The sequence below is a fragment of the Peromyscus maniculatus genome, chromosome 3, assembly GCF_049852395.1.
Source record: "Peromyscus maniculatus bairdii isolate BWxNUB_F1_BW_parent chromosome 3, HU_Pman_BW_mat_3.1, whole genome shotgun sequence".
NCBI lineage: Eukaryota > Metazoa > Chordata > Mammalia > Rodentia > Cricetidae > Peromyscus > Peromyscus maniculatus.
Window position 1 is genome coordinate 152,137,780 of NC_134854.1, and position 20,799 is coordinate 152,158,578.

Here is a 20,799-nt window from a genome sequence, read left to right on the forward strand (position 1 = left end):
CAACTCTGCAACTAACCAGGCTCAGAACCAGAAGTTCATCTGCACCCCCCCTCCCCCCGCCCCCGTGATCTGCTGAAGCACATGAAGGGATCAATCCTGAAGACTCAAAGCTGCAGGATCTTCACAACACAAGGCAACAACAGGATAATCAAGTTCCAGTGGTCCAGCATCAATAGTGTAGCAGAAACTGGAGGCTTTGAACCAGACCAATGACTCTTTGCAGTGAACAGTTGAAAGTAAAGATATGTGGATAAAAAGGGTTTATTGCACGACTTACTGTGTCACACTACAGCTCCCATGATGAGATTCATTTTTCCTTTTTGTTTTTGTTTTTTTTCTTTTTCTTTTTTTCTCTTAAATATTATTTTATTTTATATTTGGGAGGGGAGGTTGCAAAGGGCAAAGGGTAGATACAAAGGGACAGGGAAATGAATGGGATGGAGATACATGAAGTGAAGCACACAAAGAATAAATAAAAAGAAAGTTAAAAAAATGACCACAGAGATAAAATACACTGAAAAGTATGGTGATATTTTATTTGTACTGAAATGTGATTTTAATTTTATGTTAATAAATAAAGTTGCCTTGGGGTCAGAGCTATTAGAGCCATAGCAAGAGCATGGTGGTTAGAAGAGCTAGGTAGATTTCTGTGTGTTCAGGGATACAGCCAGTATTGGAGACATACGCCTTTAAGACCTGGAGGGCGGTACTTACAGGCAGTGACGAGACAGTCATGTGGTTGGGTTTATAACCAATGAGAAGGCAGAACAGAAAGAGTATTTAAAGACAGACAAACAGGAAGTAGCTCTCTCGGGGAAGCTAGGAGCACTGCAGGAGGTAAGATTTTAGCTCTGAGCTCTGACCTCTCGGCTTTCTCTTTTACATTGGCTCTGTGTTTCTTATTTTAATAAGACGATTGGTTACATCTACAGAAAAGGTACATCTATGACAAAGAATAGCATCTACTTAGTGTGGGATGCATTTGCAAATATTAAAATAGACAGACCACAGGAAGAAGCTAAAAGGCCCCAAATAGTCTCAACTGTATATACAACAAAATTGCATAGACTATATATGTGACTATATATAAATAAAGAAACTTTAACAGTGCTGGCTTTTCCAATCCATGAACAAGTGTTCTCAATCACTTTTTATATTGTTCATTTCCCATTGAACACCTCTAGCTTTGGCAGAAATGATTCACTTTTATTAGGCCCTTTCTTATGCATTTGACAGTTTTTGAGATAATGGAAAATAGACATCATATATTTTATTTCCTAAAGATTTGCCAACATGAAGTTAAAGGATATTTCTAATCTTGAAAATTGAGATTGCTAGTGCCATTTGATATTAATTTGAAGTTTTTATTTAACAAGATGATAAAATTTAATAATGTGAACCTAAAATAGAATAAAACTAACATTTGTGTGTATGTGTGGTTTAATCATTTGTAACAAATGACTGTCTATATTATAGTTGTGGTAGTTTGAATGTAACTGACCCCCATAAGCTCAGGGAGGGTGTGATACTATCAGGACGTGTGGCTTTGTTGTATAGGTATGGCCTTGTTGAAGGAACTGTGTCAATGCAGAGGTGGGCTTTGAGGTCTCATATATGTTCAAGCCACTTCTAGTGAGACAGTCCACTTCCTGTTGCCTTCCAATCAAGATGTAGCCAGCACCATGTCTGCCTGCATGCTGCCATGCTCCCTGCCATGATGATAATGGATTGAACCTCTGAAACTGTAAGTGAGCCACCCTGATTAAATATTTTCCTTTATAAGTGTTGCTGTGGTCATGATGTCTCTCCACAGCAATAGAAACCCTAACTAACCCTAACTAGTAGTTTACCATCAATCACTATACCTTAAAAAATGTTCATCTTCTTAGTTCTGTCATGTAATCTTATCTTTTTCATTGAAACTGCTTGCTTACTGGCTTTGCTCTTTCTTAGATTCTTCAGAAAAAGTCTAATTGGTGCTTCACAATACTCATTAACTCAGCACAGTGCTCACATAGCCTTAGAATTATGGAGATCCTCCAATCTTAATCTTCTTCTCAAGTGCTGACATTACAGGCATAAGCCACATTGTCCAACTCTGAATGAGCATTTTTAAAAGTCTTACTTAGCCTGTGCCACCTCCTTGAGCACCAGCACATCACTGAACCACTCATGTCTCTGCTTCTGTCCACACAGCCCAACAGAGCTCTGTCTAGTGTATGATGTAAACTTTGGTTACATTGGATAACAAATCTAAAATAGTAACCAATTTATAACTTTGTTTCCCATCATAATTTTATAAATGATTTAAACAAAACTAAGAATTGACATAAAAGACATGGATGCCATTGAAATGAATACAAGGTGAGTTCAGGCACTGTTTCTAACCGATCTCTTTCTGACAAGCAGGTTCATTTGTTATTAGAGACTGAAGAATACAAGTTCAAGAAATTCAAGTTCAGGAACCATGAAGATGGCTCAGTTCATAACTCTTTCTATGAAACCTGATGACTAGAATTCAGTCTCTGGAACTAACTTCCTGGAAGGAAAGAATTGACTTCTGTAGGTTGTCTCTGGTGTCCACATGCTGACTGTGGCATATGTGCCCCTGCCAACACAATGAATAAAATAAAAATAAAATGTAAGCAAATGAGAAGAAGAGGAAGAAGAAGGAGAAGGACAAGGAGGAGGAGAGGGAGAGGGATAGGGAGATGGAGAAGAGGGAGAAGAGGAAGAAGAAGGAGAAGGAGAAGAAGGAAAACAGGAACAACAACAAGAAGAAATTGCAATAGGAGAGGTATGTAATGCCAGATTTTTGAGCAAATGCTTGCATGATCTAAGGATAAATTGCTAGTATTATCAATGCTATTCTTTAGCCTGCAATGTTGAATTTTAGAAGAGAGTTCATGAAGCAAGTCATTCATCTAATAACTTGCCTTTCCCATGTACATTTCCATTTCATGCTTCTTACACATTTCACATATCTATTGAATTGTCTTCAATGGTCCTGCTGATTGCCATCCTTTCTGCTTCAGCCTTTAAAGTATTGATCTTTGCTTTTCAATTCCCTGTCTAGAATGTGTCTGGTTCATCTCCATCTGATTTTAAAGGCTTTCCTTTTGGGATCTGTCTTAGTGGGTGCTGCCTGTTCCTTGAGTGGATGGGCTCCCTGCCCCCATCTCTGTGGCATCTGCCTGGCATCAGTGAGATCTCGCATGTGAAGCAATTTCCTGTTTGCTAGCTGAGGTCTTTGATTTTCCACCACTGAGTCTATGTTACAAGGTGGTTTCCTGCTTCACGTCTAGAAGCAAATGTCTTTAACTATTACCAGAGTGGAGTATGGACAACCTGGTGAGCGGCTGAACTTCTTTTCTCATGTCCAGAACAAATGGGGTAGCTTGGGGTTCAAGGCCCCACAGTGGTAGAGAGCAGTTAGTATGTTTGAATGCTTTGCTCCTGGCTGCTTGTCTTTACCTTAGTCCTAGAATAAGGACACTACATGGGTTTGTGTCTGTTCCCAAAGAGAAACAAATCACCATCCTTTACTCAGCAAAAAATCAGGGGAAGAGCTCTCAGTCTGGCTAAATACATTTTCTTTCTGATGCCATGTTGTTTCTCTTTCTTGGCTCTGAGCTCTCTTGGGTTGCTATTTTTATGAAATAGGGTCTCACTATGAATCCTTGACTGATCTCAAACCCACTATATTAGCCAGTCTGGCCTTGAACTCATAGAAACCTTCTTGCTCCTGCCTCCTGAGTGCTGGGATTAAAGGCATGCACCACCACTACTAGAATATCTTGGAGTTTTATTCCTTGCAATTACTTTGCATCTTAAGAACAACAAGCCTGATTTGTGAACATTTTAAGATGAAGAAGTGAAGCTACATTACACACATTGTTTTTGCTCTTATCATAGCACCACATGGAGGATTCTGAGGTAAACACCCAAAGTAATATCAGTACAGCCAGATCAAGACAACAAAGATAGATACCACAGAACCCCAGTGACCCTCGCTTTGTTTCTTTTTCCTGCTGTTATAAACACGTTGAAGAAAGATGTTGTCAATAGACTTCTGTTCTTGTGGATGTGCTAATGCTTCAATAAAGCCCCTTCCTATCACCAGTGCTGGTCTAAGTGCGTTTCTAGAACCAATGCTGAGCTCTTTCATCAGGACTCCTGGATCTAAGGCTTTTCCCTTCACTCTAGAATCAGAGGGTCCACTCTAGAGTTCTCCAGCATCCTCAGACCATAGCAGGCCATGCACCTCTGTGATAGAGAACATGCATGATCAGGGTCTACTCCTCTTTTCCAATCTTTCTATGGAACAGCTAGTAGGAACTCAAGAGTAAGTGATTGTCAAGTGAATGTTTTCTCTCTTGATCTGGAGCTACAATAGGCTCTAACATCTCAGGGTATCTTCATCACATGGTATTGGAAATTAGGTAAAGTTTTAAATTGCTCTAATTGTTGAGGAATATTCTTTACACTGTGTGAAGATGTATCACTGTGACTGGTTTAATAAAGAGTTTAATGGATATTAGCTAGGCAGGAAAAGGTTAGGCAGGACTTCTGGGGACAGAGAAGTCTCAGGAAAGAGAAAGGAGGAGTCACCAGAAAGACTGAGAGTAAGCAGATGGCGTGTACAGAGTAAAGGCAACCACATAAAAGAGCATAGATTAAAAATATGGGTTAATTTAAGTTATAAGAACTAGTTAGGAACAAGCCTAAGCTAAGGTCAAGCTTTTATAATTCATAAGTCTCTAGGTCATTATTGGGGGAGTCAACAATCCTGATGAAAGACTGACTATATATAGTGGCAAATGCCTTCATGCCTGTGAGTCACTTGTCTAGAAAGCTTATCTATTTAAATAAAACCACAACGTGTTAAGTTGCCTTTCCCCTAGCCACAGAGGAATCTGTTTACATTTCAAAATTAACTCAATTTCCTGACCAAGTATAACACTCTCTGCATGACACTGGAGATGATTATTATAGAAATATCAAGTCATTTTCTAAACACATCATGAAATGTATTTGAATATATTATACTTATTCTCATGTTTTTCTTATTAAAATGTCTTTTTAAAACACCTAGTTCTGGAAAAGTTACTGACACTGCTGTCAGAACCAAATTTCCCTCCTCTGTGGCCTATTGTATCAACCTGCCTAACATTCTAGTTTGGCTTTTATATTTTATGGCTGTCTAAATTGAGTTCGTGGAAGCAAGTTGGATTTTATTAATAATTTTTTGGATCTTCAGGTTGAATACAGTGTCTGGAACATAGGAATGGCCCATTTTTGTTTCTTAAGTTTAAGACTAACTTTCTTTAATTATTCAATGAATCAGAATACTACCCCTCACCTGGGTCCCCTGGACATGCTAATAACTAGTCTCTTTATCACTGTTTTGCAATTTGTTTTACTTTTCAAGCTATGTGTGAAAAATCTTTAAGGAATGAGTTGAAGTTATTTTCCTTAAGCAAAGTGTTGCTGGGTGGCTGTGTTGCACAGTGGATGCACACTAGACGTGTAAAATGAAGTGTTGCTGGGTGGCTGTGTTGCACAGTGGATGCACACTAGACGTGTAAAATGAAGTGTTGCTGGTAGAGGGTTATTTGCTTTTGACTTCAGAGTCGTTTCACTGCAAATACTGTTAATCAGACATGGGACTGTAAGCTTAAGTGAAGGCTCTTTCATGGATACATATGCTTCATGGAGGTTTGCATCCCTGTGCCCCACCTCCTTAGAGGTAAGGATTGCAAGGATCCTTGATGCTGCTTTCTAAAATGTGGGTCTTATTTTTCATTCCTTGGATAAGCTTCTAGCTTTTGGGGAAATCCCTCATTCAGGTGATCTCTAAGCTAAGCCTATTTCCAAGGAGTCACAAAAACTTTCAAAAGAGAAATCTAAGGCTCCCCAGGTTTGCTATAACCCTTCAGATGAAAGCCAGGTTCTATGGTTGCTTTTCTGTCATGATTCCCTGTTTTATTTACTTACGGTATTCTACAGATGTGTTTTAACCTGCCTATTGGTTTATATTTTTTTCTATGTTGCAAAATATTATACAACTATGGCATAAAACTTTCTATTTTTAGATTTATCTTTCTTTTATGTGTGAGTGCTCATCTTCATCATGCTTGTATGTGCACCATGTGTATGCAGGCATCTGCAGAAGCCAGAAGCAAGTGTTGGATCCTTTGGAACTGGAGTCACAGGTGGTATGAGTTGTCATGTAGGTGCTTAGAACTGAACCCAGTGCTCTTCACCTCTGATCCTCCTCTCCAGCCCTTCTTTTTAAATTTCAGTAAGATTTAATATCTGGCTGTCTTCTCCTCTGGTCTCAGCTTATTTGGGGTACTATTATAAAATACCCAGACAAGTTGTAAATAACAGAAATCCATTTATCACAATTATGAATTCTGGGGATCTTATACCAGGGTAAAAGCATCTGTTGAGTTTGGTGAGGGTATCTTATAGGTTGTACATCAGAAGTTTCCTGTATTCTCTTGTAGCCAAAAAGGAGAGAAGTCTCTGTTTTCTTAAGTTTTAAGTGATAATCTCACTCACAAGGCTTCACTCTCATGACTTAAAATGTAATGTTCCAATGCTTATGTCCTAGTATTAAAAGAATACTTGGAGTTGGGATTTCAATATGAATTTTGGACATACATAAATATTCAGTGTACAACATTATACCCATGGTCTCAGAAATTCATTTTCTTACCCATTTCACCTTAACCACTGCAGAGCTTTCAATTCCCACCAGCGTCACCCTGTCACCTTTCAAACTTCAAGTCCAAGGACTCATCTAAATTTGACCCAAGTCAAATGTGATTCAGACAGTCAAAATTCTTTTGTAGTTGTGACTTGTAAAGTGAAACAAGCCATTTATTTTCAAAATACAGTGGTGGGACTGGTCTTCAGTAGACATTGCCATCTCAACAGGAAAATAAAAGAAAAAAGGAGCGGAGAAGTCCCACGAAAGCACAAAAATCAACAAGGCAAACACTACGAGATCTTCAAGTTCCAAAAGCAGTTCTGCTTGCCCTTACTCAAACTGTGCCCTACCAGACAGAAGCCTCCTTTCTTGAACCGCTGGGATGGCAGCAATGCTGGGTACAGTGTCGATGACCCTGTGGTTCTCTGCTGCAGTCCCACTCAGCATGCAGTTTTGTATAGTGCTGGAGCTTACACTGCCGTGCTATGGGGCTGCTCTCTCCCACTCTCACAGCTCCCCTATGTGTTGGTCTCATCTTGAAATCAAGGCTCCTCCTTGCCTCCTTCTCCTAATGCTAGTCAGATTGGAGAATGGTGTGAATGGTAGCCTTGATGACCTTTGAGTTAGCTTCCCTTGTTTTAAGGGACACAGAATGTTCAGCTAATCATTCTGTGGCTTGTTTCTGCAAGGCATAGGCCTGCTGTTTTGTGTTGGACATATGTTCTGTCTCTTTTATTTTTAGTCCCAGTTTATCCTGGGATAATTCCTTCTCTTGTCCTAGCTGTTGCTACGATGGTTAATGAAGTTCTTACACTGCCTTCTTCATGCAGATGTATGTGTTTTGAGCTGAACAGTTTTCTGTGTAGGCCTTAAAGCTTGAGCCATAGACAGCACAGGATCCGCTCTGCATTTCCACCACTGTTAACCTGGAACAGAGAGAGTGGTATGTGACTTGTTTATGGTATCCAGACTTGTTTAATGAAGGATACAAACATGGAATCTTACTTGTAGGATTTGAATGTGGGGATATCAAATATATGTCACATCATTTTAGCACCATGTTTAGCCCTTTTAACTTACACACATCCAAAATAGAGCCAATTCAGATAATAAAAATAAAAGTAAAAATGTCTTTAAAATTGTTTTGTTGTTTTTGCTTTTGTTTTTTGAAACAGGGTTTCTCTGCTTAGTCTTGGCTATCCTAGAACTCTCTATGTAGACCAGGCTGGCCTTAAACTCACAGAGATTCACATGCCTCTGCCTTCTGAGTGTTGGGATTAAAGGTTTGTGCCACCACCACCTGGCTCTTTTGGTCATACCAGAAATTAGTCACCTCAGAATTCTAAATTGTCTCTATATATACCTGAGTAAAAAAGCTTCAATATGTTTCTATAATGGTAAATATTTACTTTATAAATGGATGTAGAACTAAACTTAGAATTTATTGCTGTAGTGTTTTGTGCAAAAATAAGCAATTTTCCACAAGTAAACAGATTATCATTGTCAGATACAACTGACTAATACTCTAAACAAATCCCACAGCTGTACTGAACATGCACTTATATTTTGTCCTGGTTTTCTAAATAATCAGTGTGAGAATCATGTACATAATATTTATATTCTACTTGGTATTATATAATATAAACAGTGTATATAAAATATATAAATATATACAATTATACAATATTGTATTATATAATATATACAATTAATACAATATAAAAATTATTTAAATTGTACATAATTGTGCTGTGGGATGTTCTGTATGGCAAATGTGTTGCTCTGATTGGTTAGTAAATAAAACACTGATTGACCCGTAGTCAGGCAGGAGGAAGTATAGGCAGGACAAGGAAGGAGGAGAAGAAATCTGGCAAGTGGAAGGATGAGTCAGAGACACTGCCAGCCGCCACCATGACAATCAGCATGTGAAGATGCCGGTAAGCCACGAGCCATGTGGCAAGGTATAGATTTATGGAAATGGGTTAATTTAAGATATAAGAACAGTTAGCAAGAAGCCTGCCACGGCCATACAGTTTGTAAGCAATATAAGTCTCTGTGTTTACTTGGTTGGGTCTGAGCGGCTGTGGGACTGGCGGGTGACAAAGATTTGTCCTGACTGTGGGCAAGGCAGGAAAACTCTAGCTGCATAATTGTCCATAGTCTACATGCAGATTCTATGCTATTCTGAATAAAGATGATGATCATTCATGGAATTCGGTGTCTATAGAGAGAGTGAGACTTTGGACTCAGTCACCCATGGCTACCAAGGGGTGACTGCATACACAATATTACTTGGTAAAAAAAATGAAAAGTATTTGTAATTTCCTCAACACACATCCACATATATACATATAAATGTGTATGTATATGCATTCATTCATATATTTGTGATGTGTGTGTGTGTGTGTATGGTGATGTAGTATGGTGTATGTGTGCTGACACATGTGTGTATGCATGCTAATGTGTGTGTTTTATTTTTGTCTTGACATTTGGAATTCCATGGATTAATTTAATAAATGAACTTTTTCTTCTTCTAAGAAAAAGTCAGAAGTAGAAGACTCAATAAATCAATAATGTCACTTCAGAGTGAAATTGAAAACTAAAAAGACAGTGATCTGATGTTATCCTCATTTAACGGGATGAATTTCTCTTAGGAATTTTCTTTGTGGGTTTTGATCCAAGCACATTAAGCATCCATTATTAATTTTTAATTGTCACTATAATTGTATGTATATGTGGAGTATAACCTCATGATGTGATACACGTAAATGTCATGTACTGATCATATGAAGATATTTAGCATCTCTGGGGCCTCATGCATTTGTTATTTCAATTGTGCCATTATACAACATAGTGCCTACAGCTAATAATAAGTTACATCATTTTTAAAATATCTGTAAACATGAAAACAGAAAGGGGGCTACTAGGGATGGAAGGATGTGGTGATATTGTGTCCCCCAATATATTGTGCACATTAATAAACTTATCTGGGGTCAGAAAACAGAACAGCCGCTAGATAGAAATAGAGGCCAGAAAATGGTGGCACACACCTTTAACCCTAACATTCCGAAGGCAGAAATCCATCTGGATCTCTGTGAGTTCAAAGCCACACTGGAAATAGCCAGGCATAGTAACACATGCCTTTAATCCCAGGAAGTGATGGCAGGAAACAGAAAAGCATATAAGGCACGAGGACCAAGAACTAGAGCTGGTTAAGCTTCTAGGCTTTTGAGCAGCATTTCATCTGAGATCCATTTGGATGAGGACTCAGAGGCTTCCAGTTTGAGGATATAAGTTCAGCTGAGAAGTTGGCGAGGTGAGGTTAGCTGTGGCCTGTTCTGTCTCTCTGATCTTTCAATGTTCACCCTAATACCTGGCTCCGGGTTTGGTTTTGTTAATAAGACCTGTTAAGAATCATGCTACAGAAGGGTACAGCTTATTGTACATCAGTTTTATCTCCATAATTCTGGTCACAAATATCCACATAAAAATATGTGGTGCTTCATCTTCCTATCTATAAAATGAACATAATATAAGATCAATCTTTCTCAGCACTTAGCCCAAAGTAACCAATTAATGCTGCTCTGCCACTCTCCCTGCACTTTAGGTTTCGGGTCTAAGTATTTTTTCAAACTCTACTAGAATACGATAATGCATCGGATTGTGAAAATGAAACTGACAAATGAGTGCTCATAGGGGCAGCTGAACAGACACCCAGCTCAAAACCTGCTGGTCTGAGACTCACTGGTCTTGTGAGAGAGTGGAGCCATCTTCCCACTCCCAGGAGCCATTTGCTTCGGTCTGGACTAGTCCCATCCAGTGATACGACTTTACCAGCTTCAAGAAATCCTATCAGAAACCACAAGAAAAGTAAGATGAAACCCAAGACGCTCAGAGCATCAGAAACACAAAGCCACATCACTCACTTCCCACTTGGGCAAGGATGCATTGTACCGGGGCCAGCGTAATTCTCATTTAACCATAGGTAATCGCAAAGTATCTTTGCTCTCTTAATTTTTCTCTCTTTGGAGGTGGTCAACAGTTGTGTGGTGTGTATGCTTACGACTGTGCAGCAGATCATTCTTCACATAGAAGGTAGGACAAGACATCAGGTATCTTCCTCCATTTGTTCCCTACCTTATTGCCTTGAAACATGACCCCTCACTGAAGCAAAAACCTTTTCAGCTAAGCTATCTGGCTAGGAGCATTTGGGATCTACCTGTCCCTGACTCTAGTGCTAGGGTTACAGACATGTGCAGCAATGCCTGATGGGTGCTGTGGGGTTTGTGTTTGCATTCTCAAGTTTTCAGAATAAATACTTTAGCTCAATAAGGCCCCTCCCCAGCTCCTACTTCCTTAATTTTTATCAGTATTGTCTGGAGTGCATGTTAGAACATCTTCGTGCTTCTTGTATGTTCCAATACAATCTCCAGTGAGTTACCCACCTCATGTATTAGAATTAAGTGGAATTAAATACCCGACCTGGTCCTCGTGACTGTATATCTTCAGAAGGCTGGAATTTTGAGACAAACAGGAAGCTTGACTCTGGTTCCAGTTTTTTCTCTCATTAAAAAAATGGTAACAGTTGTTTCTATAATATATCCAGTTGTTAGGGCACTGGCCACAGTAACCTTCTAGAAAGAGAATAGATTAACTCTATGATCACCTGACTATTGAAGCAGATTTTATCTGGGCAAGTTAAACACATCTCCTGTTTCAACTCTGAAATTCTCAATAATTGAATCATTATAATATAAACGAAGGAATGTCCCCAAACTAAGGGTTTTCTACTATTTATTTATTATCTCTTCTTTTACTGAAAATAGATTCTTTTTATTTATTTATTTATTGTTTTTCTTTTATTGAAAATAGATTTTTTTCTCATACAATATATACTGATTATAGTTTCCCTGCCCTACTCCTCCTAGCTCCTTGAACCTCCCCTCCCATCCAGATCCATTCCCTTTCCGTTCCTCATTTAGAAAATAACAGGCTTCTAAAAGATAACCACCAAATATGACAAAATAAAATGTAATAGATGAAGCAAAATCTATAATTTATTCATTATTGTTTCCACATAGGGCCTCATGTAACCCATTCTGGCTTTGAACTCTACACAGCCAAGGTTGGCTGTGAACTCTTGATCCTCCTGTCTCAACCTGTGAAGTGCTGGAATTAAAGGAATGTAATACCATGACTGGATCTTCTACTCACTACCTGGCCTCCACAGTTAAAAGCAATAAATTTTATAGTGAGTTGTAGACAAAACCCAACTATTTCATTTCTGTCTTTTGGATGCCTAGTACACATAGCTGGTATGCAATTTGTGTTTAATGTTAAAAAGATTCACTCACCTCTTGAAGAAATTGGAACCTCATTGTTGCATAACACTGTCAAAATAATTAAAATTTTTAAAAGTTAGTCACTTCTACTGCAAGCAAAAGTGACTTTTATGTTTGTTGAACAGCAGCACTATGGTTAAAAAAAAAACACTTTCACTATTGCTACTGTGTGTTTCCATACTTCTGTTTTAACTTTTACTTCTTAAACTGCGTGTGTGCCCATCTGCACGTGCCTGTAGGCATGTGTGTGAGGGCACCTGTGTGCCATGGAATGAGTATGGCAGTCAGAGAACAACTCTGTGGAGTCAGTTCCTCCTTCCACCTTTCTGAGATTTCTGGGGATCAAACTCAGGTTGTTAGGCTTATGAAGAAAGTACCTTTACCTGGCTGACCCATCTCTCTGGTCCCCAGTGTGCTTCTGAAGTCTAGTCAAGGTAACACATTACACCCCACTGATTAACTTACAGGTTATGAAAATGGCAAACCATATCAGTGTGATAATAACGAAGCGTATTGCCATGGCTGCAGCAATGACTCGGCGAACGAACAATGGAGATACTGTCAAAGAAAAACAGGAAAGATCAAAGCAAAAGGCAGGCTAATGGACAACCCTGCTTCCGGTTTAGTATAAATGCTGGTATGCATCTTTATGAAAAGGTAGAGGAAGTGCTTTTTCTTAGACCAAGCAGAATAAATACTCTATAAATGACTTAAATATAAGAGTACAAAATGTGGTAACCACTTCCACGAATCTTTTCAAGTTTTCTAAACTTTTTTTTCTTTGTTAGACAAAGTCTATCTATGTAGCCTCAGACTGTATACAAATTTGCAGTCTTCCAACCACAGATCCTGAGTTGTGGGATTACAGATCATACCACAATTTTCCTCTCTTAGAATAATTCACATCTCTCAATTTTATTTTCTATGTAGATACAAAAGTTATTAAATATGAATACTCATAATTGTGGTTTTAAAAACATGCATTTCAGATATTAGGAAAATATTCTATATGTTTTTTGTTAGGACAACATTCTAGGATCGTGCCATATTTTGATATATAAAGAGATGAAATTGCATAAATACTTGTATTCACTTTCACTGATATTTGCACCAAGTCTTTTAATAGACTGCTAGTTTTCTTAGTGGACATTTCAGTTGTATTTTAAGTCTCAGTGTTAGAAAAGATAATATGTTTCATACTCACTTTTGAGTTCTTCTATGGAGGATTTTCTTCTTATGATAGCTAGTGTATGAAAAGACACACCCTTGTTACATTTTCTAGTGACTGAAAATTTCAATACACAAAGCTTACACTAATTTTTACCATAGAACAGACAAATGAAATTCTCTGCTCAGTTGCATTTACCTCAGTAGTGAACATTATTTTCTTGTTTTAATGTATAAACTTAGTATGCAATATTTTTCTGTTTTGATTTTTTATTTCCTGTTAGGAATAAGTTGAGGAATTTTTACTTATGTTTAAATAATACTTTTTTTATTTCTCTGAGGTCTTTCTTGTTTTTATCAAGTTACTGGCTTGTTCTATACTTCTCAGTTGGTGAATATGACACCATACCTTGTCATATATTTTGTATACATATGTTACAGATGTCATTTACATTTATGATACCTTCACAGGGATGGAATTGCTTTTTTTTCCCCAGGTTAACTTGATCAAACTTCCCTTAATGGCTCATGCTTTTTAGATATGAATAAAATGCATTTATAATAATGTCACATATTTACTGTTATTTGGGCCATTTGATTTTGTGTGTGTGATATTTGGCAGAAATGAAATTTACAGGAGGCATTCTTTGTAGAATGCACACAGAAATTTTCTAGCAGTACTTATAGAAGAAATCTGCATCTTGTCACTTATATGAAGTGCTTTCATTAGTATATTATGGCTCTACTATATATGTATTATTCATACATCTGCTAATCAGCCTGCCTGTTCCATACATGTGCAACTTTCTTACCTTCATAAAATGCTTGAATATTTAATAGTGCCTATCCTATAACAGCATATTTCCGTTCCTTTTCATATTAGTATGAGTATTATAGCACTTTACTTATGCCTTAAGACTTTAAATGAAGGGCTGGAAAGTTGTTTCACCAATTAAGAGTGCTTTACTTCTCTTCTACAGGCCCTGAGTTCTGTTCCCAGCTCATAAACAAAATCTTTAAAATGAGCTTTTCAAGACTGTGACACTTTTAAACTATGGTGTATTGACATCTAAATAGAATCATTTTAACTTTGTATACATATAAGGATTTTATTTGTAAGGTGATGTCTTTACCTTTGAATAGTTTCTATTTCCATTCTGTGTGTCGTATTCTATGTTCATGAGCAATTTGAAGTAAGTAATAGAGTTATTTCTAGATTACTTTTAATATAAAACTTTTTTTACTTTTATCTTTAATCTTTGTTCAGAAAATTATTTGCATTATACTTTGTTTATATTTTATTTAGAAAAGAATTTGATTTTAATTTGTGTCTTAATTTTTGTCAAGCCTACATTCAAATTCTATTACTACCAATTTTAACATTTAGGAAGTATCGATTTACAAGTTTTCAAATATTTTGATTAATATATTTTACAAATATAATATTTTTGCTTTAAATTCTGATGTGATAAATATTACATTTTTACCTTGTCTTGAATAGTAATTTAACAATATTGAAACAATGCTCAAAAATGGCAACAACAGCATTTTTGCATTTTAATAATTATATTGAAATGTCTTCCTGACATTTTATAGTATAATAAGGGATGTTTTTTATATAGTCTATGTGTCTATACACTCACATATATACTAAAAACAACATTTATGTTTATTGAAATTTGAAGACCAAAGTCTCATAAAATGAGACTTTGTATCAACTTTTATTCAGTGTCTGTTCAACATCATGTATACAACTACGTAAGCATTCACTTTGGTTATTGCATATCACGTGACCGAATCCCCAAATTATCCCTTTAAAATAACTTTGGTTACTAATTTAATTTTTAGTTTTTAATCTTTCTCTTTAAATGACTTATTCCATCACATTTTTGAAACAGTGTCTCATGTAACCTAGCTGACCTTGAACTCTGTCATTGAGGACAACCTGACTTCCCACTTCCCTTGCATCTACTTACAAAGTCCTGGGTTGACAGGCATGTGTGACCACACCAAGCTCAGGTTTTCCCCTTTGTAAAAACCATCACAAATTTTACTCTGGCTTGAAAATAGTTTGAGTACAGATTGTCTCCACTACATTCTGAAAGATCTCTGAAAATTGCTACAATTTATTGCTTCTATCATGCTTAACAAGATAGTTGGATGGTTTTTAAGTTTTCTTTTCTATGGTTTATTTCTAGATATTCTTACTTAAAGGTAGACCACCCCTCAAGTTCTCCTTTCACTTGTCCTTATGACAAATTATCTCATCACCTGTAACTTGATTTTAATTCCTAATATTATTTTAGAGCAAATACAACTTACTTCCCTGGGGAGGTAAGAATGAGTGCTGTCACTGACAATAGCATGGTTTTTACATTCACATCAGTCCATCAGGAGGAGACAAATGGAACCCGAGACTTACCATTCTCTCTGGGTTGCCTGGTAGGTAGTGCAGATCTTTGTTTCGGCCACCCTTGAGAAGCACCCCTCTTTGTTGGTTTGAGTTTGTAATTATGATATTTGTTCATCTCTGGAGAAAATATTTCAAGCTGACACAACTCTATGGACTTTCTGCCCCTTGAAGAATAAGTTTCTACCTTTCAGTTTGTTTTTCTATGGATATACTTCCCATGAGCATCCTTTTAAGAGACAGCACGAGTTTTCTTTTGCTTTCTGTTATCTCATTATTAAGATGCTTATATTTCATAACATGGATATAACAATCTTCATTCCTTGCAGAATTAGTGTCAGCAAAATAATATGTACTTTTGAAGTAAACCAATTCACAATGTAAAATGAAATCTGACATCAAAACAAGCTTTATATAATGAGAGGAAATAATATAGGAAGGCAAACCTAATTATACCATACACACACATGTAATAATGATAAACAGAAGTAATTCAAAATCTGTATTAAGTTTCCTACATCACAGAAGATAAAAGGTGAATCCCCAGCACAATATCCTAGGGACATTATAGCAATTAAGTGAAATGTGAACTTGGTATCAATAATGATAACTGCATACAAATGGTAAATCTAAAGTGCCAAATTTCTTGAGAGTCAGGGACACACAAAGGCCTAAATAGTAGACTCCAAAGTCTCAGAATAAATATGAATAAATATGACAGTCTTGCCTTTGAAGAAAGCAAGTTAAACAAAGCCATTTAGCTGTTTTCTTGAAATTTCCACCATTAATTGAATCAATTTGTAAAAGAAAAGACAGTATCCATATTCTTTTAGGCTTAAATATTAGCCCTAAACATTGCTTGCACATAATTCCATTATTAACCTGAAGAAAATAGTACCAGTTATTATGTTGGGTGAAAATTTTGAATACCAGACATACTCGGCATAATATTGTTTATTTTCATGATATTAGAAATTATGAATAATTCATAACACTTTTAGAATAATAAGCACTTTCAAATTCTATATCCTAAGTGTTGCATAGTCTAGAATTCTGCTCAGGTAAATCCAGGAGTCTTTACTTTTTGATTGGTAGAAAAGGAAATAAAAATCCACAGAGTCCTTGGACTGTCTCAATTTAAAAATGGAAAGCTGGGAAAGATTGATTAAAACTCAGCGCTTTTGACTTCAAGTTCTCATGTCCTTTCATTATTTCAAGCTATCCTGTTATAAATGACTTCATAGTAGATAAATGGTGAAGTAAATAGGAAAACTCTTTTCACATTCACAAAAACTAAATTTTAAATAAAATATAAACACAACATGAAATAAATATAATGAGAATAGCAGTAAGTAGATTCCAAGGCCTTCCATTGTTTTGTATTACAAAGCAGTAAACTTATACGCTTACATGCACATTATGTACCTGGGCTGAGCTGAGACTTTCGATCATGAATTAATGTCATCGTGTGATGATTATGACACATTTATTTCACAAACAGATCCAGGTTCTGGTTTTTGTTATTTAGTTAAATTTTTGCTTTGAGACAGTGTGTCTCTATGCAGCCTTGGCTATCCTAGAATTCACAACATAAACCAGGCTGGCTATATTTACTAAAGATAGCCTGTCTCTGCCTTCTGAGTGTTGCAATAAAAGACATGAGCCACCACTCTTGGCTCTCTGATCTAATTTCTGTAATGCACAAAGGACTCTTGAAAAAATAAGGTAGAGTATCAGAATATTTTTCTGATATCTTTGTACTGAGATGAAATATTTTTGTTGAACAAGTAAAATACAGAAAAAAATCCTGTAAACATGAAATAGTAGAAATAACAAGATAAGGGGAAATTAATTAACATTTCATTGTAAAATAAAGACTCATTGTTTCTAAATACCATAAAAACATAATAAATATTTTTAATTCACTTACATTGAGATACTTAGTTAAAAATATTTGGCTTCCTGATTTTGAACATCAGCACATACAATTTTCTGTTTCTGTTTTTATTTTGTGATGAATATTTTTGTAAGATAAAGTCATGTCAGATACATGAATTTCTGTGATACATTTTCTTGTTATCTTTTAGTAAATTAAAACTTCTGTCTTTTCATGAGTGTGGAGCTGTGTTATCTCAGAAGCAAAAGCACCTTCCATAAGATGTGAGAATTCTCATTCAAACGTCAGCCTTCTAATCCCCAAAGGATATTTTGCTTAAGAGGTAGGGCTTATTATCTCAGCAATACAACTCCTTACTCTTCAGTAGACATGTCCTGATTATGAACACTGGATACTGTGATAAAGAATATATCAATAACTCAGACAAGAAAAACACTCTTTTCATTCAGCAATTCTACTCAAACACTTAAGCTAGAATTACCTTATAGTGTAAATAATTATAGAACTTTCCTAACTTGACATAAAACTTTTATTTCCTGGAAAACAGTTGTTAGAAACACATGCATAAGCATGTACACTCACAGACCTGGGCAGAGAAGGTAGGTCCTGTTTCTTGTGAATCAAAGCCTTCTACTCAACTAGAAAATGTAGCTTTGTCCCCAGAAATGAATTGGAACAGAAAGTAGAGATGTCTGGGTAATTTCTATCTCTGAGACTGATAACGTAGAGGTTAGTCTCTTCTTCCTGTAATGAAACATCATAAAACCACAACACTTTTGTATTTCCTGTGCACACATAGTTTGACTTATTTGGTGAGTGAGTTTTGATCACAGTTTGTGGATAAATGTCATGCCCTAACACTATTTTAGGGCTTGAAAATTATGGTTTTAATGGTAAGCAGTAGCATGGAGTTATATAAGATGGAAATCAAAAGTAAAAACAATGTAAAACATGATTTTCAATCTCTGTTTGAAATTAAACAGAGAAACAATAAATACATTCATTACCCACCCTGTGCACAAGCTTTGGTTCATTTGATTGGGATCAAGTCTGCTGCATTGTGTAAGTTGGAACCATGAAACTATTTTTCCTGATCACACATAGAAACACACACACATATATGTTATATGTATGCTATGGAACAATCGTTTTGTACACTGAATATTTGGTGTTCTCATTGGCTTAATGAAGGGTTCAATAGCTAGGCAGGTGGAGGTTGGGTGGGACTTGTGGACAAAAAGAGAGAACAGGGAAAAAGAAGAGAGGAGTCATGAGGAATCACCAGCAGACACAATGGAAGCAAAGAGATGAACTTGCTGTGCTAAAAAAAGGTACTGCCACATGGTAGAGTGTAGATAAGAAATATGGGCTAGTATAAGTTGTAAGAACTAGTTAGTAATAGGCCTATGCTATCAACTGAGCATTTATTATTGCTAATAAGTCTCTGTGTAGTTATTTGTGAGTGAGCTGGCAGGAAAGACCTGACTGGCAGCCCTGAGAAGAAAACTCTGACTACAAATGCCATTTTAACGTGAGACACAAATTTCCACATAAAACCCAAAAAAAGTTTAAAAAAGAAGTTCCAAACACACAAAAATGGAAGTAAATGTGGCTTCTTAGTCTTACAGTCTCATACCGGTCACAGCACAGAGACCTGTCTTCTGGCAGTTGCCTGTGAAATGGAGCCAGCAGCTAGTCATCATGGTCTAGTGCCATGCACTAAGCTAAGCTAAGCTACACCTAGTGCTTACATAGCAGCTTAAGATCTATCTCATGCAATCAGAGAACACTCCAAATGATTAATAAAGTCAAATCCAGACAGAAGAAACCTCTAAGCAGTTACAGTGTTTTTAAAAATATACATAGACTTATAAAGAAAAGGAGAAAGGGTCTAGACAGTCATATAGAAATAATAGTTTACAAATAATAAAGTCCTTAAAAATGAATAAAGTAAAAAAAGCCAAATAACAATGGAAAATACATGAGAGTATGGATCCTATATGTTATTATGTTGTCTTTATTATATATTTTTATAATTGATGAACAAGCAATAGCTGCTAAAATACACTGGATTGTGGAGGTTCCTGAATTAAACCAACCTAAATATTTAAAAAATGTTTTGACTTCAAAATATATGTCAAAGGTTGTGTTGCTTTGGAAAAGAGATTATGCTTTTGTTCCCACAGAATATGAAAGACTATGGATTCATTCAAGGTTGAAGATGATTGGTTTTGATTGAGGAAGGCCCCCTAAAAAATCCTTGCTACAGACATAAAGAAATAAACCTAGAAAAACTGTGAGACACATGATGTATATTTTACCTGCTCAAAAATAAAACAAGGGCCGGGCGGTGGTGGCGCATGCCTTTAATCCCAGCACTCGGGAGGCAGAGGCAGGTGGATCTTTGTGAGTGCGAGGCCAGCCTGGGCTACCAAGTGAGTTCCAGGAAAGGCGCAAAGCTACACAGAGAAACCCTGTCTTGAAAAACCAAAAATAAATAAATAAATAAATAAAATAAAACAAAATATCATCTTTCTGGACTTGTGTACAACAGACAGTGTATATATGTATTAATACAGATATGTATGTTATCTTTAAAAGCTATTGTATTTTCAGTGCAAGGGGACCAGACATCAATAAAAAATGATAGCCCAGATGATCCAACATTTCAGAGCAACTTTTTTGCAGTTTTCTAAACGTTATATATCCAGAACATCTTCAAGACTGCTGCCTGAGATGATCCAGCCTCACAGACTTCTCTAGCCAAGATTTAACTATTATCCTAATTTTCTCAAGGTTATGCCAATGATCCCAACAACACCCACAGATAATAGAAAGCAGTCTAGTAAAAGCAATACTCATATTCCCAAAAGATGAGTTATAGATGTTTGTCATCATTTAAAGTGGGTGGTGGTGGTGATTATTGGTTATAGTCAGAAAAAAAGCTAAACAAAGGAGTTCAATTCAAAGATCTCTTTCTAAATTAAAAAAGGGGGATATGATATAGAAATTAAGACATAAAAGGATAGATTATTAAATCTACTTTAATAAAAAAGCAACTATTAATCTCAAAATATTTTACATTGGTATGGATTTTTGTTTATTGATATAAATTTAAAGTAATTTTTGTTATTCTTTATGTATATTTCTACTCTTGTTTGGGGTGTTGTGCTAATACAGATGACTTTAAAATATAATATATAATTAAGAAATACAGGATAGCAGTTAGTTCTTTATAATAATCAAACTTTTAGTAATACTAGGT

At 36.3% G+C, this 20,799-nt stretch overlaps 1 protein-coding gene across 4 annotated transcripts; it reads right to left on the reverse strand.

Moving 5' to 3' along the window:
- Positions 1 to 6,849: 6,849 nt before the first annotated feature.
- Positions 6,850 to 18,399, reverse strand: Klrk1 (killer cell lectin like receptor K1). 4 transcript variants are annotated; one of them, XM_076568066.1, is made up of 8 exons: positions 18,121 to 18,399; positions 15,650 to 15,757; positions 13,265 to 13,303; positions 12,526 to 12,618; positions 12,073 to 12,108; positions 11,201 to 11,349; positions 10,464 to 10,567; positions 6,850 to 7,644 (listed from the first exon to the last, which is right to left on the reverse strand). In XM_076568066.1, exons 2-8 carry the CDS (start codon positions 15,753 to 15,755, stop codon positions 7,527 to 7,529), a joined length of 645 nt encoding a protein of 214 aa, XP_076424181.1. In that variant the 5' UTR covers positions 15,756 to 15,757; positions 18,121 to 18,399; the 3' UTR covers positions 6,850 to 7,526. The 4 variants fall into 4 exon arrangements, with proteins under 4 accessions (XP_076424181.1, XP_076424179.1, XP_006996451.1 ...); XM_076568064.1 differs by having other exon boundaries at positions 11,201 to 11,352; positions 15,650 to 15,804; XM_006996389.4 differs by having other exon boundaries at positions 11,201 to 11,352; positions 18,121 to 18,397.
- Positions 18,400 to 20,799: the final 2,400 nt, after the last annotated feature.